The 17,916-nt window shown below is 39.0% G+C and overlaps 1 protein-coding gene across 1 annotated transcript in view; it reads left to right on the top strand.

Moving 5' to 3' along the window:
* Positions 1 to 17,916, top strand: part of AMACR (alpha-methylacyl-CoA racemase) — an 832,230-nt gene that overhangs the window by 475,604 nt on the left and 338,710 nt on the right. Inside the window, exon 3 of the mRNA XM_044070225.1 lies at positions 8,661 to 8,804. Within this exon, the coding sequence (XP_043926160.1) occupies positions 8,661 to 8,804 (144 nt within the window). The remainder of the gene's footprint in view (positions 1 to 8,660; positions 8,805 to 17,916) is intronic.

Below are 17,916 nucleotides of genomic sequence, written 5' to 3' on the forward strand. Positions count from 1 at the left end.
AAAACAAAAAATTACAAAACAAAAAGGAATTTACAATATTTAACCTTTGTCTATTCTGTACATTCTCATCTTGACTTTAATTATTAATACAAACATTATTTCTAATATTCTTTATTTTATTTTATAATATTTATTAAAAAAAAAATTTTTATTTATTTTAAAAAAAAAAAAAAAAAATTTTGCATAACATTTACCCCCTTCTCTTTTGATATATTTTTTAGTTCCCTTGTATATAGATTTGTTATTGTTTTAATTTTGCATAGATTTAGTATTGTTTTTGTTAGGATGAGTATGCTTGTCTATAATATATCTGTTTGTGGTTTTATTGTTGAGGTAGTCTCTTTCTCTTATTTTTTTATTGCTGTGAGGGCTTTATATTTTGGTATTGTTGCATTCCTCCTTTTTTTTTATTTTTTGTCCCCCTTTTTATTTCCCCCGGTTTATTTCTAACTCTTTAAACCACCATTTAATTCTTTGCACTTCCTGGTTTTCTTTTTCTTTTTGCACACACATAAATCTTGTTTTGTTGTTTTTGTTGTGGGCTGTTTTGCTGAGACGCCACCTTTGTGTTTATTTTTTTCCTTGAGCTCATGTTGGGATTTTTTTTGATTGATTTGGATTTTTTTTTTTTTTAGTTGTACTTTTTTTTCTTTCCTTTATGTATGTTCTGGGATTTTTGGATGACATGCCATAAGTTAAGTGGTGAGCGTTGTTCTGTGTCTTTGTTAACCTGCACGTGTGTGTGTGTACCTTTAAAGTTTGATTCTTTAACTGCTGGGCTTTTGTGTCTTTTTTTTTTAAACATTCATTTATGCTATCCTCCTTCCTTTTTTTTTTCCTTTTTTCTCATGGCCCCTTTTCCCTTCTTTTTTCTCTTTTTCTTTTCTTCCTAATCCTTTCCATCCATCTTCTCTAATTGCACTTTCACTTTTTAAGCCTCTCTAATTCTTGCTGATGATGACTACACCTCTCACCTATCCTAGATTATGCTTGAATTTTGTGAAGCTTACTTAGACTATAGACTAGCCAAGAAAAGGAGCAGAAATGCACTGCAGATGTTACTGAAACATCTCAAAAGAAAATAATTGACTCTGTCTCCTCCTCCCTCACCAGAAAAAAAAAAAAAGAAAAAATAATATATAAAAGGAGAGACTTATTCCATTTTACCTTATTCCAAGTACACTACCATATATTGCGGTTCTCCCTAAGTAAACCACACCTTCAAATACCCAGATACGGATTTTCTGTCATTCATTTATCTCAAATCTTATTTGAAGCTATAAAATGAAATTTTAAGCAGCTCTGAAAGTGGAATACTTAATATATTAAGTTTACCCACTAAATAAAGGTGGGCTGAAAAGAAGAGATAAGAAACGATGAAGAGAAGGAAATAAAAGATGAGAAATGGGGGACAGGGAGGAGAGGGAAAGGGAGGGGAAGGGAAGGAAAGTAAACTACAGCTTTTCTAATATAAAGTTATCCACATGGCAATAGACATTGAAGTAAATCCTGGACTACTTGTGAACACCTCCCACCTGATTTCAGCCTACAGACTGCTTTCTCTGCAGGAATATATTTATTACAAGTAAACTGCAAACATTCATATATAGTGGAGGATTTTAAATACAGCAGGTATCCGTAACAAGTCAATTTACATGAAGCAGGCTAAAAATGTGTAATGCAGAGGCAATGTTTTTTATTTGCATTGACTGTGAAGTGGATTACAGGTGATGTTTTCATCCTATAAGCCGAAGACATTTTCCATACATAGCTTCATACTTACTTTTCATTGAGGTAAGACTAAAGATCACCCTTAATAACTTGAGACATTTATATGTTGTACTGTCTTATCTTAAATATCCATTTTAATACATAACCCCATTCATGCATACAGATAAACCACATCTGTTTATACATATTTGGGTTTACATAACATGGTAAATACACATACTGGATGAGAAAAGATAATCTTGTATGGGGTTCACAGAGATGTATTACGTACATTTTGGTCAAGGCTTGCACAGCTGGGTGGCACCATGTAATAACACAGAGAGTAATGAAATATCCAAAACATGACAGGCATAGTTTATGGTGCCTAGCTACACTCCAAACCAAGGAAATGAGCAATACAGCAACTGTACAGGTCGACATACTATTTAATTGAATAAACACATATAGAGAAGTGCAAGGCACAATCCACAGAGACCAAAGCTCACGCTGAGTGGATCTAATGAGAACTGAAAATATGAACTAACAGAGCAATGCATCTTAAAAGTAAATCAGTATATGTAGTTGCTCTGAAGCATGTTCTAGTGCTTCTCTTGTCAGGACACCCACATAAAGCGATATAGCCATGCAAGATTTGTAACTGCATTGACACCTTAAAATACATAAAAGGAGAAGAAAGACATGTATAGAAAGGAAAAGGGAGACAGTAAGGAAGGGGATAAATAGAAGGTTAGCATACTTGAGTATGTAAAATTTCTATAGTCAAAATGAATATCTGTCACACAGTCTGTATGGCTTTCTTTTAAGGTTGCGTAACAAGAGAAGTTGCTGATACCATACGAATATTAGAAAAATTTAAATGTTTATAACAGTGGCTTAGACCATTGACATTACTTTTTTATATTTGATTCAGCAGCTGATATTCTCATTGTTGTTGTTTCATAACCCTTTGTTCTGCACATTTCAGAGTACCATACCTCTCATCCCATTATAGAAATCTGAAAGAGTATTACGAAGGTGTGGATAAGGATTTAAAGAGGGGGGGGGGCAACATTTAAATATTGCTTTTACAAACAAGAAAGTTTGATGGGATGACATGTTTGTATTGGCGTGAATTATCCAAATGGTATGAAGTTTGAAACTCAATTGTCTGTCAGCCTGCCTAACTCCATTTTTTGGTGATTTTTACTGGTTTCCCAGAGAACCAGAATTTTATGAGGGTTGGATCAAAGACGAAGGGCAAAAGCCCGGACATTCTGTTAAGATCAGAGCATTTGAGAGGTATGCTGAACACTAGCATTAGAGTAATGTGTCCTAGTCTACAAGAAAGTAATTCTTAGTCAAAGAACTTAGAAAAATGTTAATGGAAGAAAACAGGAAGGAAAGATCTTATATTTTATAAGTCAAACTAGCTATTAATACTAGGTTAAGTAAGTAAAGGTTCTAATACATGAATCCGTTACTTCTTGCATTACTTTGCATACAAAGTACTTGAATGTTAAGTTGATTTGACCACTGCTTAATTTTATTTATTCTAAAGTATCTTTTTGTTTGTTTTTATTATGTTTTCATTGATACGAGTTTGTTCTAAGAATTTTTATATTTTCACATATACAAACAGACTTGATTTGATGTATAACAGAATTGCCATGTATCTTTTATTGTAAGCTGAATTTGTTGATATTTAAAATAATAATATTCAATACGTGTACAATTTTTTAGGTTGAGAGAACTTATTTGTACATAGTAGATATGGCTAGAGGGGTTGCTTGGGTGGCTTCCCTACTCAAGCAAGAGGCTACAAACCTCTTACTGTTGGGTATTGGTTTGATTATTAGGACTTCTATGCCTTCAGTTTTTTTAACTTTTGCTTGTTGGGTGTCTATCAGAAATGTTCCCGATTCTCTAATATGTGAATTCTTGTCTTCTCATTTAACATATCATAACATTATCATATGTCATAAGTATACACTGTTATATCATTTCCAATCTATATTAAGACTATGAAGTGTTTGTATAGTAATGTTAATGGTCTAAATAATAATATTAAAAGGAGAAGTTTCTTCATATGCCTTAATTTACATAAACCACAATTGGTATTTCTTCAAGAAATATGTCTTCTAAATGAAGACATAAACAAGTTAAATTTCATTAATTACACAGTATTAGCAAGTTCTCAATTTAAACAGAAAAAAAGGGGAGTAGCCATTTTATTTAAAAACACTACTCTTTCTCATAGGATAATCACTACACATCACAGTTCTTCTGGTATGTTTTACCTAGTATCTTTTGAAATAAATAGGAAAATGTATACTTTAGTTAATCTTTACTGGATTCTGGGAATTGGGGCTAAGACAGCTAGTCATTCACCAGTTCGAAGATATAACATAGTTTCCCAAAGGTAGTTTGATAATGGCGGGAGACTTTAATTGTATTATTGATGACAAGGATACTGACTCAAAATGTAAATGAAAGAAGTCTCCCTCGTCAAGAGCTTTTTTGACATTTATTGATACAGTAATTATCAAAGATATTAATGAGTTTGCTGACTCAAACTCATTATTATTTCCATTTTGTGCACACCGGCATGAATCTCACTCTTGTATTGATGGTGTTTATATTTCAAATGATCTAATATATAAATAACGCCTGGGTGGTGTGGGTGCTACCCCTTACCCCCACTCGTGTGGTTTGTGAGTTGGTCCCGAGGGAGGAAACAAACCGCGGGTACCAATAAACTAACAAATGAGCAGAAATGGGTTATATTACTAATACAGAAACTTATTTACTAAAGAAGAAAACTTTTCTTAAATAGTAGCATAGTATAATACCTGTTTACCGCCCCTGTCTGGATGTGTCTGGGCATCCGCGGCAGTTCTGCACTGCTCGCTGGCATAAAGCATCGAGAAAGCAAGAAAGATCTCCGTTGCTTCTCATATAACTCATTTAACTCTCTAAAAATAGCAGAAACTTCTTTCTCCTTCTCTCGTTGTTTTAAAAAAACTGTGTTAAATCATTAAAAATGGGTAACAACATTAGACAGCTTTAAAATAAGCAGTCCTGGGTGTTTATTTATTTTATGCTATCTCTATGTTAAACCCAGCCCATTATATAACTTGTGTCGAATATTTCAAAATAATGGAAAATGTCGGGCTCCGAGGGTTCCCGGACCTTTTTATTTAGTCTATTTGCATACAACCAATCGGTGTGCCTCTGCGCACGCTTTGGGGTATAATAACAAAATTAGATGGGGTTACTGTTGTAGCCTGCCCTTTAGTAGATGACAATGCATTAGTATTTGAACTAGATCTTGTCCCAACTCATTCCCTCCCTGTCAGTAGAATACCATCATATATAACAAACCTAAAAAGAGTTTAAAGAATTCTATTTAAGTGAAATAAACACTACTGAAAATATCTCAGACATACATATTTGGGACCCTTCAAAATCGTACATTTACGGTAAAATGTTATCCTGGTATATTAACAAGAAAAAAGTTTGGAACAAAGATATGTTAGATCTGCAAATGAAACTTGATAAGCTTAAATTAGAAATGCAAAAAGGCAATTCTAATTTAATACCTGAATTAACACAAACCAGTAACAAATATTCTGAAATACTATACCATAAAACTATGATGTCTTGAAAAAATTAAATTCTTACTCCATGAATTCTGTTAATCAAAGACAATTAGCTAATAGAAATTATTAAGTCTAGGCAAATAAAAGAACTATGCAACCCATACACAAAGAAGAAAGTAACTGATCTAAATAATATTTTAGAAACCTTTAGACTTCATTTTCTTCTTCTTTCAGCTTTTCCCGGTTAGGAGTTGCCACAGCGGATCACCTGTCCGCTCATGATTGGCAGTGGAGTTTTACGGTGTCGGGTTGCCAGCTCGGCACCCAACCTTCCACAGAAGGCACACACACACACACACACACACACACACACACACACACACACACACACACACACACACACACACACACACACACACACTCTTAATTCTTCAAATCCTAAATCTTTACCAGTAAATGAGATTAGGTCATTTCTTAATAAAAACATATCTACTAGGTTAACTCACCATCACTATGATTGAGCTAAAATCACAAATAGTAAACTCAGGATGAATAAAGCTCCTGGCCCTGATAATATCCTTCCTGAAATGTATAAATTGTTGATAGGACAATCTTTTCTTTACTTTTAAATGTATACACTATAGCTAAAGAACCCTAAGTATACCCCTCTCTTGGAAATACTCATTAATTTCCCCAACAATAAAGTCTGGTAAAGATGAAAAATATTGTTCTTCATATAGACCCACATCATTATTAAATATAGACCATACAATGTTTATGGCAATTTGCGGTAACAGAATCAAACATTTTATTCCCTTATTAGTCCATGAAGGTCAAACAGGTTTTATAAAAAGGAGAAATACCTGTGATAATATTAAAAGAATCCTAACATTAATTGATCATATTAAATATCAGTGCATGAATATGACTATGGTCTCCTTAGATATAAAACAGTGCCTTTGACTCTGTAAATTGGAACTACCTTGTTTTAGTCAAAGACGAATATAAATTACCAAACAATTTTAATATACTAATTAAATCCCTATATGAAAATCTTCTTGCATATGTTAAGTTAGTTCATATAGGTCTGGTCCCATTACAGTAAAGAAAGGAATCAAACAAAGTTGTCCCTTGTCCTCTTTACGTTTTGCTTTATTGATAGAACCTTTTGCAAATAGTATTAGATCAGATATTAATATTCAAAGTATACAATTCACTAAGGGTTTAAACTTGAAACTCCAATTGTGTGTAGAGGACATACTCTTAACCTTGACTAATATAAACCATTCCTTGCAGACACTATTTAACTCTATGAATACTTTTCAAAATATATCTGAACTACACTTTAATGAAGACAAAACAAACATTTTGCCTCTAAATTATAAAAAAAAGATATGTAAGCAAAAACATTTCTAATTGCATTGTAAGAGATGGCAGACTACATTACCTAGGAGTTTATTTATCAGAAGATTTAAATGAGACACTCTCATTCAACTATAATACTGTTTTAAATAAAATTGAACTAATGATGTGTAACTGGAATAAATATTTATTTACAATGAAAGATAGATTATTCTTGATTAAATCAATTATATTCCCCAAGATATTATATCTTATACAAGTCTTTTCTCTTTCTCCATCTAAATACATTATTCAGAAATATAAGGGTCTATATTATTTGAACGAAAGTTCAAAATATCGAATGCTGTAAACAGTGAATATGCCGGACATCAATGTGTTTTTTGTGAGATTGTGGTACAGTGAAGATCGGGAAATTTGCCCTTTCCTCACTGTAGTGCGATCACGGAGTTGGTATATATAATTACGAGGGTGTGGGGGGCACAGCCCTCCACAATAAAGGGTTCGATGTCCGGCATATTCGCTGTTTACAGCGTTAGATATTTTGAACTTTCATTCAAGTAATATAGACCCAAATATAATAAGATGATATTAACTTTTCTGTGGTTTCCAAATAAACCTCAGATTGCTTTAAACAATCACTTGATGAATTGGGAGGATGGAGGAATCAGCCTTCCAGATATAGAAGCATATGCTCTGTCTTCTGTTAAAAATATAACACTGTGGTTAAATCCATCCTACTTCTCTGTATGGAAGCAAATGCATGAATAGATCTGCTTAGAATCCATACAGATTCCAAATCATGATTGATTGTTTATTTTACCAAACTTCTTTTATTGGACTCTTAAAATCTATGTATTAGAAAATAAAAATGTAGACCCAGCCTTGATGGAGTTGCTGCATATCTGTACATCAAACTCCACTTGGGCAACCTGTACACAAGGTCTCAACCTGGTCTGTGACATTAATGGAACTTGTCAGGATATATTTGTGTCCCAAAGACTCCCACATCTGTGGAATTGACTCCCTGTCTATGTCAAGCAGAGTACCTCACTAGTCTTCTTGAAGAGGAACCTGGATGACTGGATGGGAAGCAGAAAATACCCCCTAGGATCCCACCTGTGTCCCTGCTGGAAAGGGGAAAGAGGTGCTGACTTTGTGGGAACATGGGTAAAATTCTTGGCTAGGCTTATAAGGGCCTCTGGGCCAATAGCCTCGTATTGTCCTATGAACCTATAAAATTTCATCCCAATATATAAATTTCTCTGTATCTATAGTTAAAAGGTTTGTGAATAATATTTTGGCCTCAAATAATAGAACAAGGTAAGTTTCTGTCTGTTAGCCAACTTATAGACATATACAGTATAGCTAAAGATATGTGGTTAACTTTACAATCCCTGAGACAATATCTCACAAATAAAATAGAATTAATGCAAATGTAAGTTAGACATGACAGATCTAAACTTATTGAATATATTATATTTACCACTAATCATCCTTTTCAAGGAAATGGCTACTTATCTAACATTTATAAAATTATCAAAAAAGGATACCACAAAAAACTTACTGGAACTATTTTGAATCAGTAAATGGACATATTCCAACAGAGGATGACAAAAAAATCTTTTCTTAATTTTTCAAAACACACCACATTATCACTTCACTGGCAATTGTTTACCTGGAGATTTTTACCCAGAAGTTTTTTTTATACACAGCATAAATTAGCCTTGATGTTTGCAAAAGAAAATTTATGTTGGAGATCTGAAACAAAACTAAAAGCCAACTGGCAGCATATTTTTTATGAATGGAAAAGTCTTAAGGTATATTGGAACAACATTAACTAAATGTAAATGTTAACAATGCCTGGTGTTTGTACACTGTTTCAGTTTTTCTGTGGCTGATCTGTAAAATTTTACTGTGTTGAGCATGATTTCTGTTAATACTTCTTTTGAGTTGCTTTACAAACCTGTTCTGTGCTGAATCTCTTTGAAGGTGTTATGGAGAGTTTGGGTCTTGGTCCAGTGGAACTGCTGAGAGAAAACCCAAGACTTATTTATGCTAGGCTTACTGGATATGGCCAGAGTGGACCTTTTGCTAAGGCTGCAGGACACGACATCAACTATTTGGCAATGTCAGGTACTGAATATAGTTTACTAGGATTTTAACTTTGTACATTTTGGTTGGATGACAGTTTGTTTATTTGTATTTGTTTTCCTGGTTAGAACACTGATCTCCATAGACCCTTTTCAGACTCCACCTGAGCGAGGTGTCTGGTTAAATGACTTGCTAAGAGTCACACAGTTAGGCAGTGGAAACTGAGGGAATCAAACCTTGCACCACTGGACCACAGGAAACAGCTTGTTAACAGCTCCTTATTTCTCTAAGCCAAACACAATTGCTAGACATTTCTGTAGTTGCAGTACAAAACTAATATTCAGTAACTGTGTTGTATTCATTTGCACATGTGAAAACTCAAGTTTATCAGAATTAATCAGTAGGCTGACTTTGTATTGTAGAAATATTTTGTTTATCTATGCTTTGTATGCGCATGTGACTGTGTGTGTGTGTGTGTGTGTGTGTGTGTGTGTGTGTGTGTGTGTGTGTGTGTGTGTGTGTGTGTGTGTGTGTGTGTATGCATGGGTGTACATACATATGGCTTTGGGGTTAAATCTTCTACTACGATCATTTCTTATTTGGTCAGACCACTTGTCCATTACGTTGATATCTAAATAGATATTGAGAATGCAGTTACACCCCCAGTACAAGAGCTGATGCACATTTAACAATGGACAGCAGATAAGAACACCGTTAAGGAAATTATGAGATAGTGGCTTCTGTAAGCTTCTTTTCCAGACCTCAGCTGGAGTGGAGATTTTAAGGCCATGTCTGCTTTATGCCTTCAAGAACTGGGCACTCTGGAGAGCAGTCTTTTTTTCCCATTTGGGTGAATGTATTTCTTCCCCTTTTCTTTGTGGTACAATATGCTAGAATTTGCTGGTGCTGAGATGTCAAGCCTGATCATGATGCTGATGCCCTCAGTAATGTTCAAGGTGTCATTGACGTCAGAGTTTAATATCTTGTGTCCAAAACCTTTCACACTGGCTCAGTGTCAGCCTTATTCCAAAGGATGAAGTTGGAAAGTTAGTGCTGAGTCTTTTGGCACCAATGAGCTTGACATCATTGGACCAATTGACATGGACAGCACTATCAAAAAAATGGACACGCTACCAATGCAACACTCTGTGTTGACTGATACAGTCCATGAACCTTGCACCAGTAAAAATCCTGGCCACAGATTCCCACCTGTCTGACTGTAAAGCACTCCCCTCTTCTCACCACAGGAGTAGGGGAGTTTAAAGTCACAGCAGGGCTATTTGTGGGATATCTTTTGTAATATTTATTATTCATCCACTTTGGACAGGTCCTCTCTGGGAGATCCAAGGAAGAAGCACTGCAAAAAGAAGTGTTTAGACACCCCTGTGGAGTTTACCACTCTGGATGCCAAGAATGGCAATGGGGAAGATTCCCTATTATCACCTCTTGACGTTGTCATTCCAAGGTGAGCTGATAGCAGTCCTTCACATGTTACAGGCATTCCAGGACTGTCTTCCCCAGGGTTTGATTACCATCCAGTAAGATAACATGGTGGTAGTAAGGTGTAGGAACAGGCAGGATGGGATGCATTCCTAACCTCTGTGTTGAGCAGCCATGATGCTCTGGGAAGTGGCCATTTTGTCCTGCCTCTTGTAATAACAACCCAGTTACCAGATCAGGCCAACTGCCTGGCATAGGCTCAGTCATCATCTGCTGTGCCAAATGGGTGGCCTCTAATTCTTTCCACAGTGAAGTCAGTCTTTTGTTACTAGGCCAAGCCCTGCTTTGATCTGTTTGTCTCCTTGACCATATCTCCACAGGGGTAGAAAGGCTATTTTATCTTGTCTCTTCTAATAACAGCCTACTTACCAGGTCAGGCCAACTGCCTGGCATTAGCTCAGCCATTGTCTGCTGCTGCCACATGTCCAGATGAGCAGCTTTATGTTTCCTATGTATAAAACAGACGAGGTAAAAAAAGTCTCTGAAATCACTATATTTTGGTGACTTTCTGAATGTATTATATTTTGCTATGAAAAATATAACAAGGAGTCATCAAGTATACATAAGAGACAATCTGTAAATTCAGTGGATTATGGATTCTGACATTTTCAAGTGTTATAGTTAATGATATTTGTGCTGCTGCAAGATGGACTTATCTGCATGTGTTCACAGTCTACTGCAAGCTGAATGTGATGTCCATGTCCAGAGCGGCCTTTGGATCTAGCATCATCTGAGGTATTCTGTCTTGTTGTCACCCAGAAAGATGAACTGATTGTGGACCATTAGGGACAACTCAGTAATCTTTTTAAATGAGTCTTGCATTTCTGTTCTACTTTGGAGGCTCTTTCTCCTCCAAAAGACCTGAATTTCTTGATTTATATTCTTTTCCATCTACCACTGGACCTACTATTTCAACATTGCTGACCTTCATTTCTTGGAAAGTGTTTTTTCTGTTGACCATCACTTCTGCTTGCTAGGTTAGACAGCTTCATGCCTTCACATGCAGAAAACCATGTCTCATCTTTCACTATGAGCAGTGATTCTTTAAAATAAACCCACATTTGCTACATAAATATAAGCATTCCTGAACCAATCCAGTCTCCCTGTTTTCCTTGTTAAGGCAGAAACCAGGAGGGCTAGAGCACTTCATAGGTTCATAGGACGATACTAGGCTTTTGGCCCGGAGGCCCTTATAAGCCTAGCCAAGAATTTCACCCATGTTCCCACAAAGTCAGCAGCTGTTTTCCCTGTCCATCAGGGACACAGGTGGGATCCCAGGGGTATAATTTCTGTTTCCCATCCAGTCATACATGTTCCTCTTAAAGAGTGCTAGTGAAGTACTCTGCTTGACATGGAGAAGGTGTCTACTCCTCGGATGGGGGAGTCTTTGGGACACAAATCTATCCCACCAACAAGTTCTATTAATATCGCAGACAAGGGTGAGGCCTTGAGTGTGGGTTGTACGAGTGGAGTCTGAGATGGTCTTGTATGCCAGACACAAGTCACCTCTGAGCAGTCTGTACGAAACTGAGTAGAGGGACAGGGCTTGTAGCCTACAGTATCTGTATAGGATAGGTGTTTGAGACCCTGGATTTTCCTGGTCAGGAACCTCTGTGGTGTCTCCAACTGCTGCTTGTGCTTGGCAAAGTACATGCCGAAGGGGAGATTGTACTCGATACTGGGTTTGATAAGGGAGGCGTACAGGGATGTTATGACCTCCTTGTTCGTGGATGAAATACCCTTACTTATGAGGTGGGCCATGTATAAAGCCTTCTGTACAATGGAGGCAATGTGTTGGTCAAAAGTCAGGTTGCTATCAACCTAGGTGCCCAAGTCCTTCACGACTGAGTGCATGCTTAGTACATTGTTATTAATGTGATAATCATTGGGGACTCCATTTTCCCCAAAGGGGATAATGATGAATTTCTTGGCATTCAGTTTGAGGCCATCCTTCTGGAACTAGTCATTAGTTTGAGTAAGGCCCTCTTGGAGGATGTTCACATCACATCAGTCTAGTTTTTCCAGAAGCAGATGCTTAAGTTTCATGAGAGAGAACCACTGTTTGCTTCCTTCACTCAAAGAAGTGAAAGGCACTCATTTGCCAGACATATACTTTACAAATGGATTGCTAACAAGTCAATGAGCCACCCACTGATTAATGTTGCATTCAAAGTCTGCTTCCAGTATTTCTTTCAAGAATGTTTCCTTAGCACCTATGGTCTTGCCATTTGGCATTTGGTACACATTTCCACCAAGCATTACTGTCTTTGCTGTGACTCTAGAAGTCAAGCTTCTTTTGATGTGACTTTACTACTTGTTTTAGCCTTCTAAACCTTTCTATGGAGAAAGTATTCTGGCTCCTATCATCATAACCTTTAACTACACTGAATTCATCCTGACCGAGGAACCCATCGTAGTAGGTTCTTTAAATGTAACAGATGAATTCTTATAGTATTAGTTGATTTAAGAGAAACAAATACAGCAGGTAGCTCAAAAGAATTAATTAGCCATGTACAGTAAGGGACATTGTTATATTTTATTAAAGTTTCTCTCGAGTGTAAATAAGCTCCTTCTCTTGTATTCATTAAATTTAGGACCTTCTTTTATGAATCATATAAAAACCTTCACTTGTCCCCCCATATTTGGGGAGCCAATTTATCCAGCATGTACTGTTGAAATTCTTTGTAAATAATTGTTAGAAGTGTATATGACAAATTTTCTTGATATTCAAAAATGTGCATGCAGATGGTTGAGGTGAAGGCAGACTTGTAGATTTGATGTGCTTAAGATGTTGATGCAATGATATCACATCATACATCAAGACGTGCACTCCCAAGCACAGGATTTTCTGGAAAGAAATTGCCAAACAGGTGATTGGTGGAGAGGGTGTACCCAACGGTAAGGCCCATCAAAGAGATTGTAATAGCTGATACAGTAAGGACGGATCTGCTGTGTATAATTGAAAGTAGCAAATAATGAAAGTCCATGCTACATGTAAACATGATTAATGTTATACAGCATACGAGTGCACATAATTTTATTGCACACAAATTTCAAGTACCAAACTAACCTAGGAAATGTTGACATGGACAAGTGAGACAACGTGGAGCGCATGAAGAAACACTTAAATGTTACGTTGTCCCCATCTCCCTTTCATTCTTGCTGTTTGGGTTCGGAGCCGATCCTCTGCTCTGACTTGGCCGTATACTATAGCTCGAGAGCTTTTACTGGCTCGAGGCTAGCCCCTATCCCAACATGCCTAGCGGTAGTTACCCAGATCTCGGTTGCCACTTGCAGCGCCGAGATTGCTCATACTGGCTCAGGCTAAGGTTTCTTCTTTTTGGCTAATTTTTAGCTTTTGGATAAGGATAGTATTAGTTTCTGAATATTATTGAGTGTTAGCGTGTTTTCTTCTTAGGTTAGCGCTATTTCTAACCTTTCCGCTGCTGTTTTTGTTGTTGTGGCCGTCATTTTTCTTTAGGTCTTCCATGTCCTTGTGAACCCGTTTTAACTTATTCTTCTTTTCTTTGCAACTCCACATTTAGTTAAAGGGATTTTTTCTCTTCTCTCTCTTCTCTACCTTTCCAGGAGCAGCTGTTTAAGTTAGAGGCTCTCCTTTGTTGGGGGACTTCACCGTTTTAGCTTAGAGGCTCTTCCCCATCCCTCCTTCCTCTTTCCTTTAAAAAAAAATAATAATAAGCTAAAGTTATTGTTATAGTTCAGTTTTATTGTTACTGTCATTATTCTTGGTGTCTGTTGTAGTTATTTGATAGCATGTCTAAGGATACCACTAAAAAGACAAAACCTTCGGGTTTTAAAAGGTGTGACTTTTTCTGCCAAATAATGTCCTTTATGGATGGGCACACGAGTTGCGTTTATTGCTTAGGGGCTGTCCACCTGCAGGACTCATGTTCCATATGTCATGCCTTCAGTTCTCGGGTTCTGCAGAAGAAAAAAAAATTGATTTTGCGAGGTTTATTGAAGAGCCCCTTCGATGCTTCTTCTGAGGGTACTCAGCCAGTCAAAAAACAGGACAAGTCCGCTATGCCATTGTCCTTGTTGGCTCCGATTTCGGAGTCATCCATAGCAAAGGACAAAACTTCGGGTTTGTCAGATCCAAGTGTTGGTTCCAACAAAGCTCCTTCTCTGGCAGCTCCATCAGTAGTCTCTGAGCCAGTCAGGACTCACAAGAGAACCAGGTCTCCCTCTCTGGAACCAGTGTGGTCTGTTCCACAGTCTCCACTTTTGCAATCTGTGGCAGGCAGTCATCAATCTTCCACCCATTCCTCTCGGTCATCCAGGAGTCTTTTGGATGATGATGTGAAGAGGGTGGTGAAGAGTCTTCTCAAGACACCGGCATTAGCGAAATTATTATTGAGCCCAGCCCATAAGGAAGTGGTGCCAACAGTCCATCCAACACCATTATCGATTCCTCCTCCGACTCCCTTGAGTTCGGAGCCGGAGTGCATGGAAGTCATTGTGGTGGAACCGTCGATTCCGATTACCACCGTTCTCTCGTTTCCAACTACAGCTCTTTGGAGCCAGGGACTCTTTTGGGCCAGGAACACAGTGCCTTCAAGGTGATGAGGAGTGTGCTGTCCTCTGAGACCACTCCACCCATGGCTCCATTGGCTGCTACTCCTTCGGTGCCGGTGTCTGCCTCCGAACCTCCTCTCCTCCCAAGCGTAGAGAACCCATGCTCCAGGATGCCCCATTGGGTGATCCCACCTCTTCTGAAACCTCCCCAGAGCACCCCTCAGAGGAGGCCCCTCGGAAGAAAAAATGCAAAAGGAAGCATTTGGACTCCCCTGAATCCCTTACTTCAGACATGGACTTGGAGTACTGAGAAGGGTCCCCACAGTCCCCCTCTGAGGATGTCTCTTTTTCAGACATCCTGGAAATCCTTAGACAGAGGGGTGGCTGGAAATCCCTTCCGCCTTCTGAGGACGAGTCTGTGTACCTGGATGCATTTGGTTCCTGACTCTCCACCTCTTGGGTGTCTCCGCCTTTCGACCCACTGCTGGTCCTAGTGAGTCAGAAGGTATGGAGCTCTCCAGAAACTATGGAACCAGTTCCGAGGAGGCCCAATAAATTCATAACTGCTCCAGATGATAAGCCTTTTCTATCAAAGGGTGTGCCTGTTGATGCTATGGTGGTGGCAGCAGCCACCAAGAAAGAACTAGCAGAGACTTCTTTTTCTGTCCATCCACCGAACAGAGTCCCATATGATGGACAGGTATGGGAAGCGTATGTTTTCTCCAGCGGCCTTTACTCTCAGGTCACTGAATTATTTGTCCCACTTTACACACCTCCAGAGGGATCTCCTAAAAAAGTTGGGAGATACCCTACAGGATCCTACAGCTAAAGGAGCTGCAAGCAAGGTGGCTTCACAGCTTGCGATCTTGACTTCTGTAGTTAACTCCTCCATGCAGCTGATCTCTTACCAAGCAGATGGAGTGAGTAGGGCAGCAGCCACAGGAGTTGCTTTGTGTAGACACTTCTAGATGCACCTTTGTCAATTTGCTGAGCCCTTCAAGTCCTCCTTTACCTTTACTTTGATGGCTCATCACTGTTCGGGCCTCAGGTAAAAGAGACTCTTACCAGGTGTGAATGGGATGGCAAAACTCTCTATGCCATGGGAGTACATTTTTCCGCTCCCTCTAGACCTTACCCCAAAGGTCAGAAGAGTGAGAAAATGTGGTTCCGGAAATCTCAGGGAATTTCGCTTGACACACATGGAGATTTTTTCCCCCAGGGGCAGAGGGGAAATAATAATGGAAGACACCAATCTCGCAGTGGGGGGTTCGAAGAATCAGGCCAACATAGATACTTTCTCTGGCAGGCCCTTCCAGCACTCCTGAAAGGAGGTACAACTGTCCGCTTCTGGAAGCAGCCAGGGGCAGATTATCCTTGTACCCAAAAGCCTAGTGAGCTATCATGTAAGATACATGGGTGCTATCGATAATATCCAGGGATTACAAAATTCCCTTCTCCCAACCACCCCCTACAAGAAAGCAACAGTCAATCCCAGATGTTCCACCCAGTCTTCAGGATCAAGCAGACCTAGAAGTTCAAAGGTTGCTAGAAAAAAGAACCATCCAAAAAGTCCCTGCAGTCCAAATTGAATCCGGCACTTACACAAGGTTCTTTTTAGTTCCAAAAAAGACAGGGGACTGGAGGCCCATTTTGGATCTCAGCAAACTGAACAAATCAGTCAAGAAAACAAAGTTGCGGATGGTAACACTGCAGTCCATTCTTCCCTTTTTGGGTCAGGACAATTGGATGTGCTCTATCGATCTCCAGGATGCGTACTACCACATAAAAATGGACAGGCGATCCAGGAGGTATCTATGCTTCTGGCTGGGAGCCAGTTATTACCAGTTCAGAGCTCTGCCCTTTGGTCTCACCACAACCCCCAGGGTGTTCACCAAATGCATGGCAGTAGTCATGGCTCACCTGAGGCATCTAGGATTCCAGGTGTTTCCATATCTAGATGACTGGCTCCTCACTGCCACCATCAAGCATCAACTGATCGAAGCACAGGACTCCACTTTTCACACTTGTACACAACTAGACACCACCATAAAATATGAAAAGTCTGACTTATTTCCTTGCCAGTATATTACATTTATAGGGGCAGATTTAGACACAAGGGCCATGATAGCAAAACTGCCTCATGAAAGGTTGTTAACCATTCGTCGTCAAGTTTCAATTTTCATGGCAAACAAGAGAATCTAGGCAAGATTTGTCCCTCAAGGTCTTGGGTTCGATGGCAGCAGCAATTACTCTGGTCCCTATGGCGCTTTCACACGAGAATTCTGCAGTGGCTCCTTTTTGCTCAGTGGTCATTCCAGGATTTACCAATGTCACATCAGATTTGGATCACAGAGTCTTGCAAAAAGAACTTAGCATGGTGGCTTCACTCCCCTCTGGTGCCAATGGGCAGACCGTTTCTAACCCCCCAACCCATAACCACATTATCTGGGACAAACTGTACAAGGGACTTGGCAGGAACACGAGTACCACTTGCACATCAATGTCCTAGAGATAAGAGTGGTGCTTCTGGCGTTGCAAGCACTTCAAGAATCTCTACCTACAGGGACTATAGCAATTCAGACAGACAATATGTTGATAGTATGGTACATGAACAAACAGGGTGGAACCAGGTCTTATCCCTTGTGTCAAGAGGCTCAATGAGTATGGCAATGGGTGATGTCTTCCCAATGCTTTCTGGTTGCAATGCACATCCCGGGGAAATCCCAACATGATAGCGGACAAGCTCCGCAAGGCTATTGTGATGCCTAATGAGTGGTTCCTGAAACAGGAAGTTGCGGACTTGATTTTTCGCAAATGGGGCCAGCCATGCTGCGATCTGTTTGCCACCCCCCTCAACAGCAAATGCAGCAGCTACTTTGCTCTAGTCCCACCACTGTGACAGTCACCCAGGGACGCACTTGTTCACGATTGGCCACCAGGACTGCTTTACACCTTTCCAACATTCCCCCTGATCCCCAAAATTCTTCTGAAAGCACAGTCATTGGGTTGCAATTAATCCTCATTGCCCCTTACTGGCCTCATCAGATATGGTTCCCATTCCTTTGGTCTCACTTGCAGTGGGTGCCTTAGATCCTGGACCCCAGTGCCAGATCTCCCG

Source organism: Protopterus annectens, chromosome 1.part0 (assembly GCF_019279795.1).
Source record: "Protopterus annectens isolate FY-2018-M chromosome 1.part0, PAN1.0, whole genome shotgun sequence".
Taxonomy (NCBI): Eukaryota; Metazoa; Chordata; order Ceratodontiformes; family Protopteridae; genus Protopterus; species Protopterus annectens.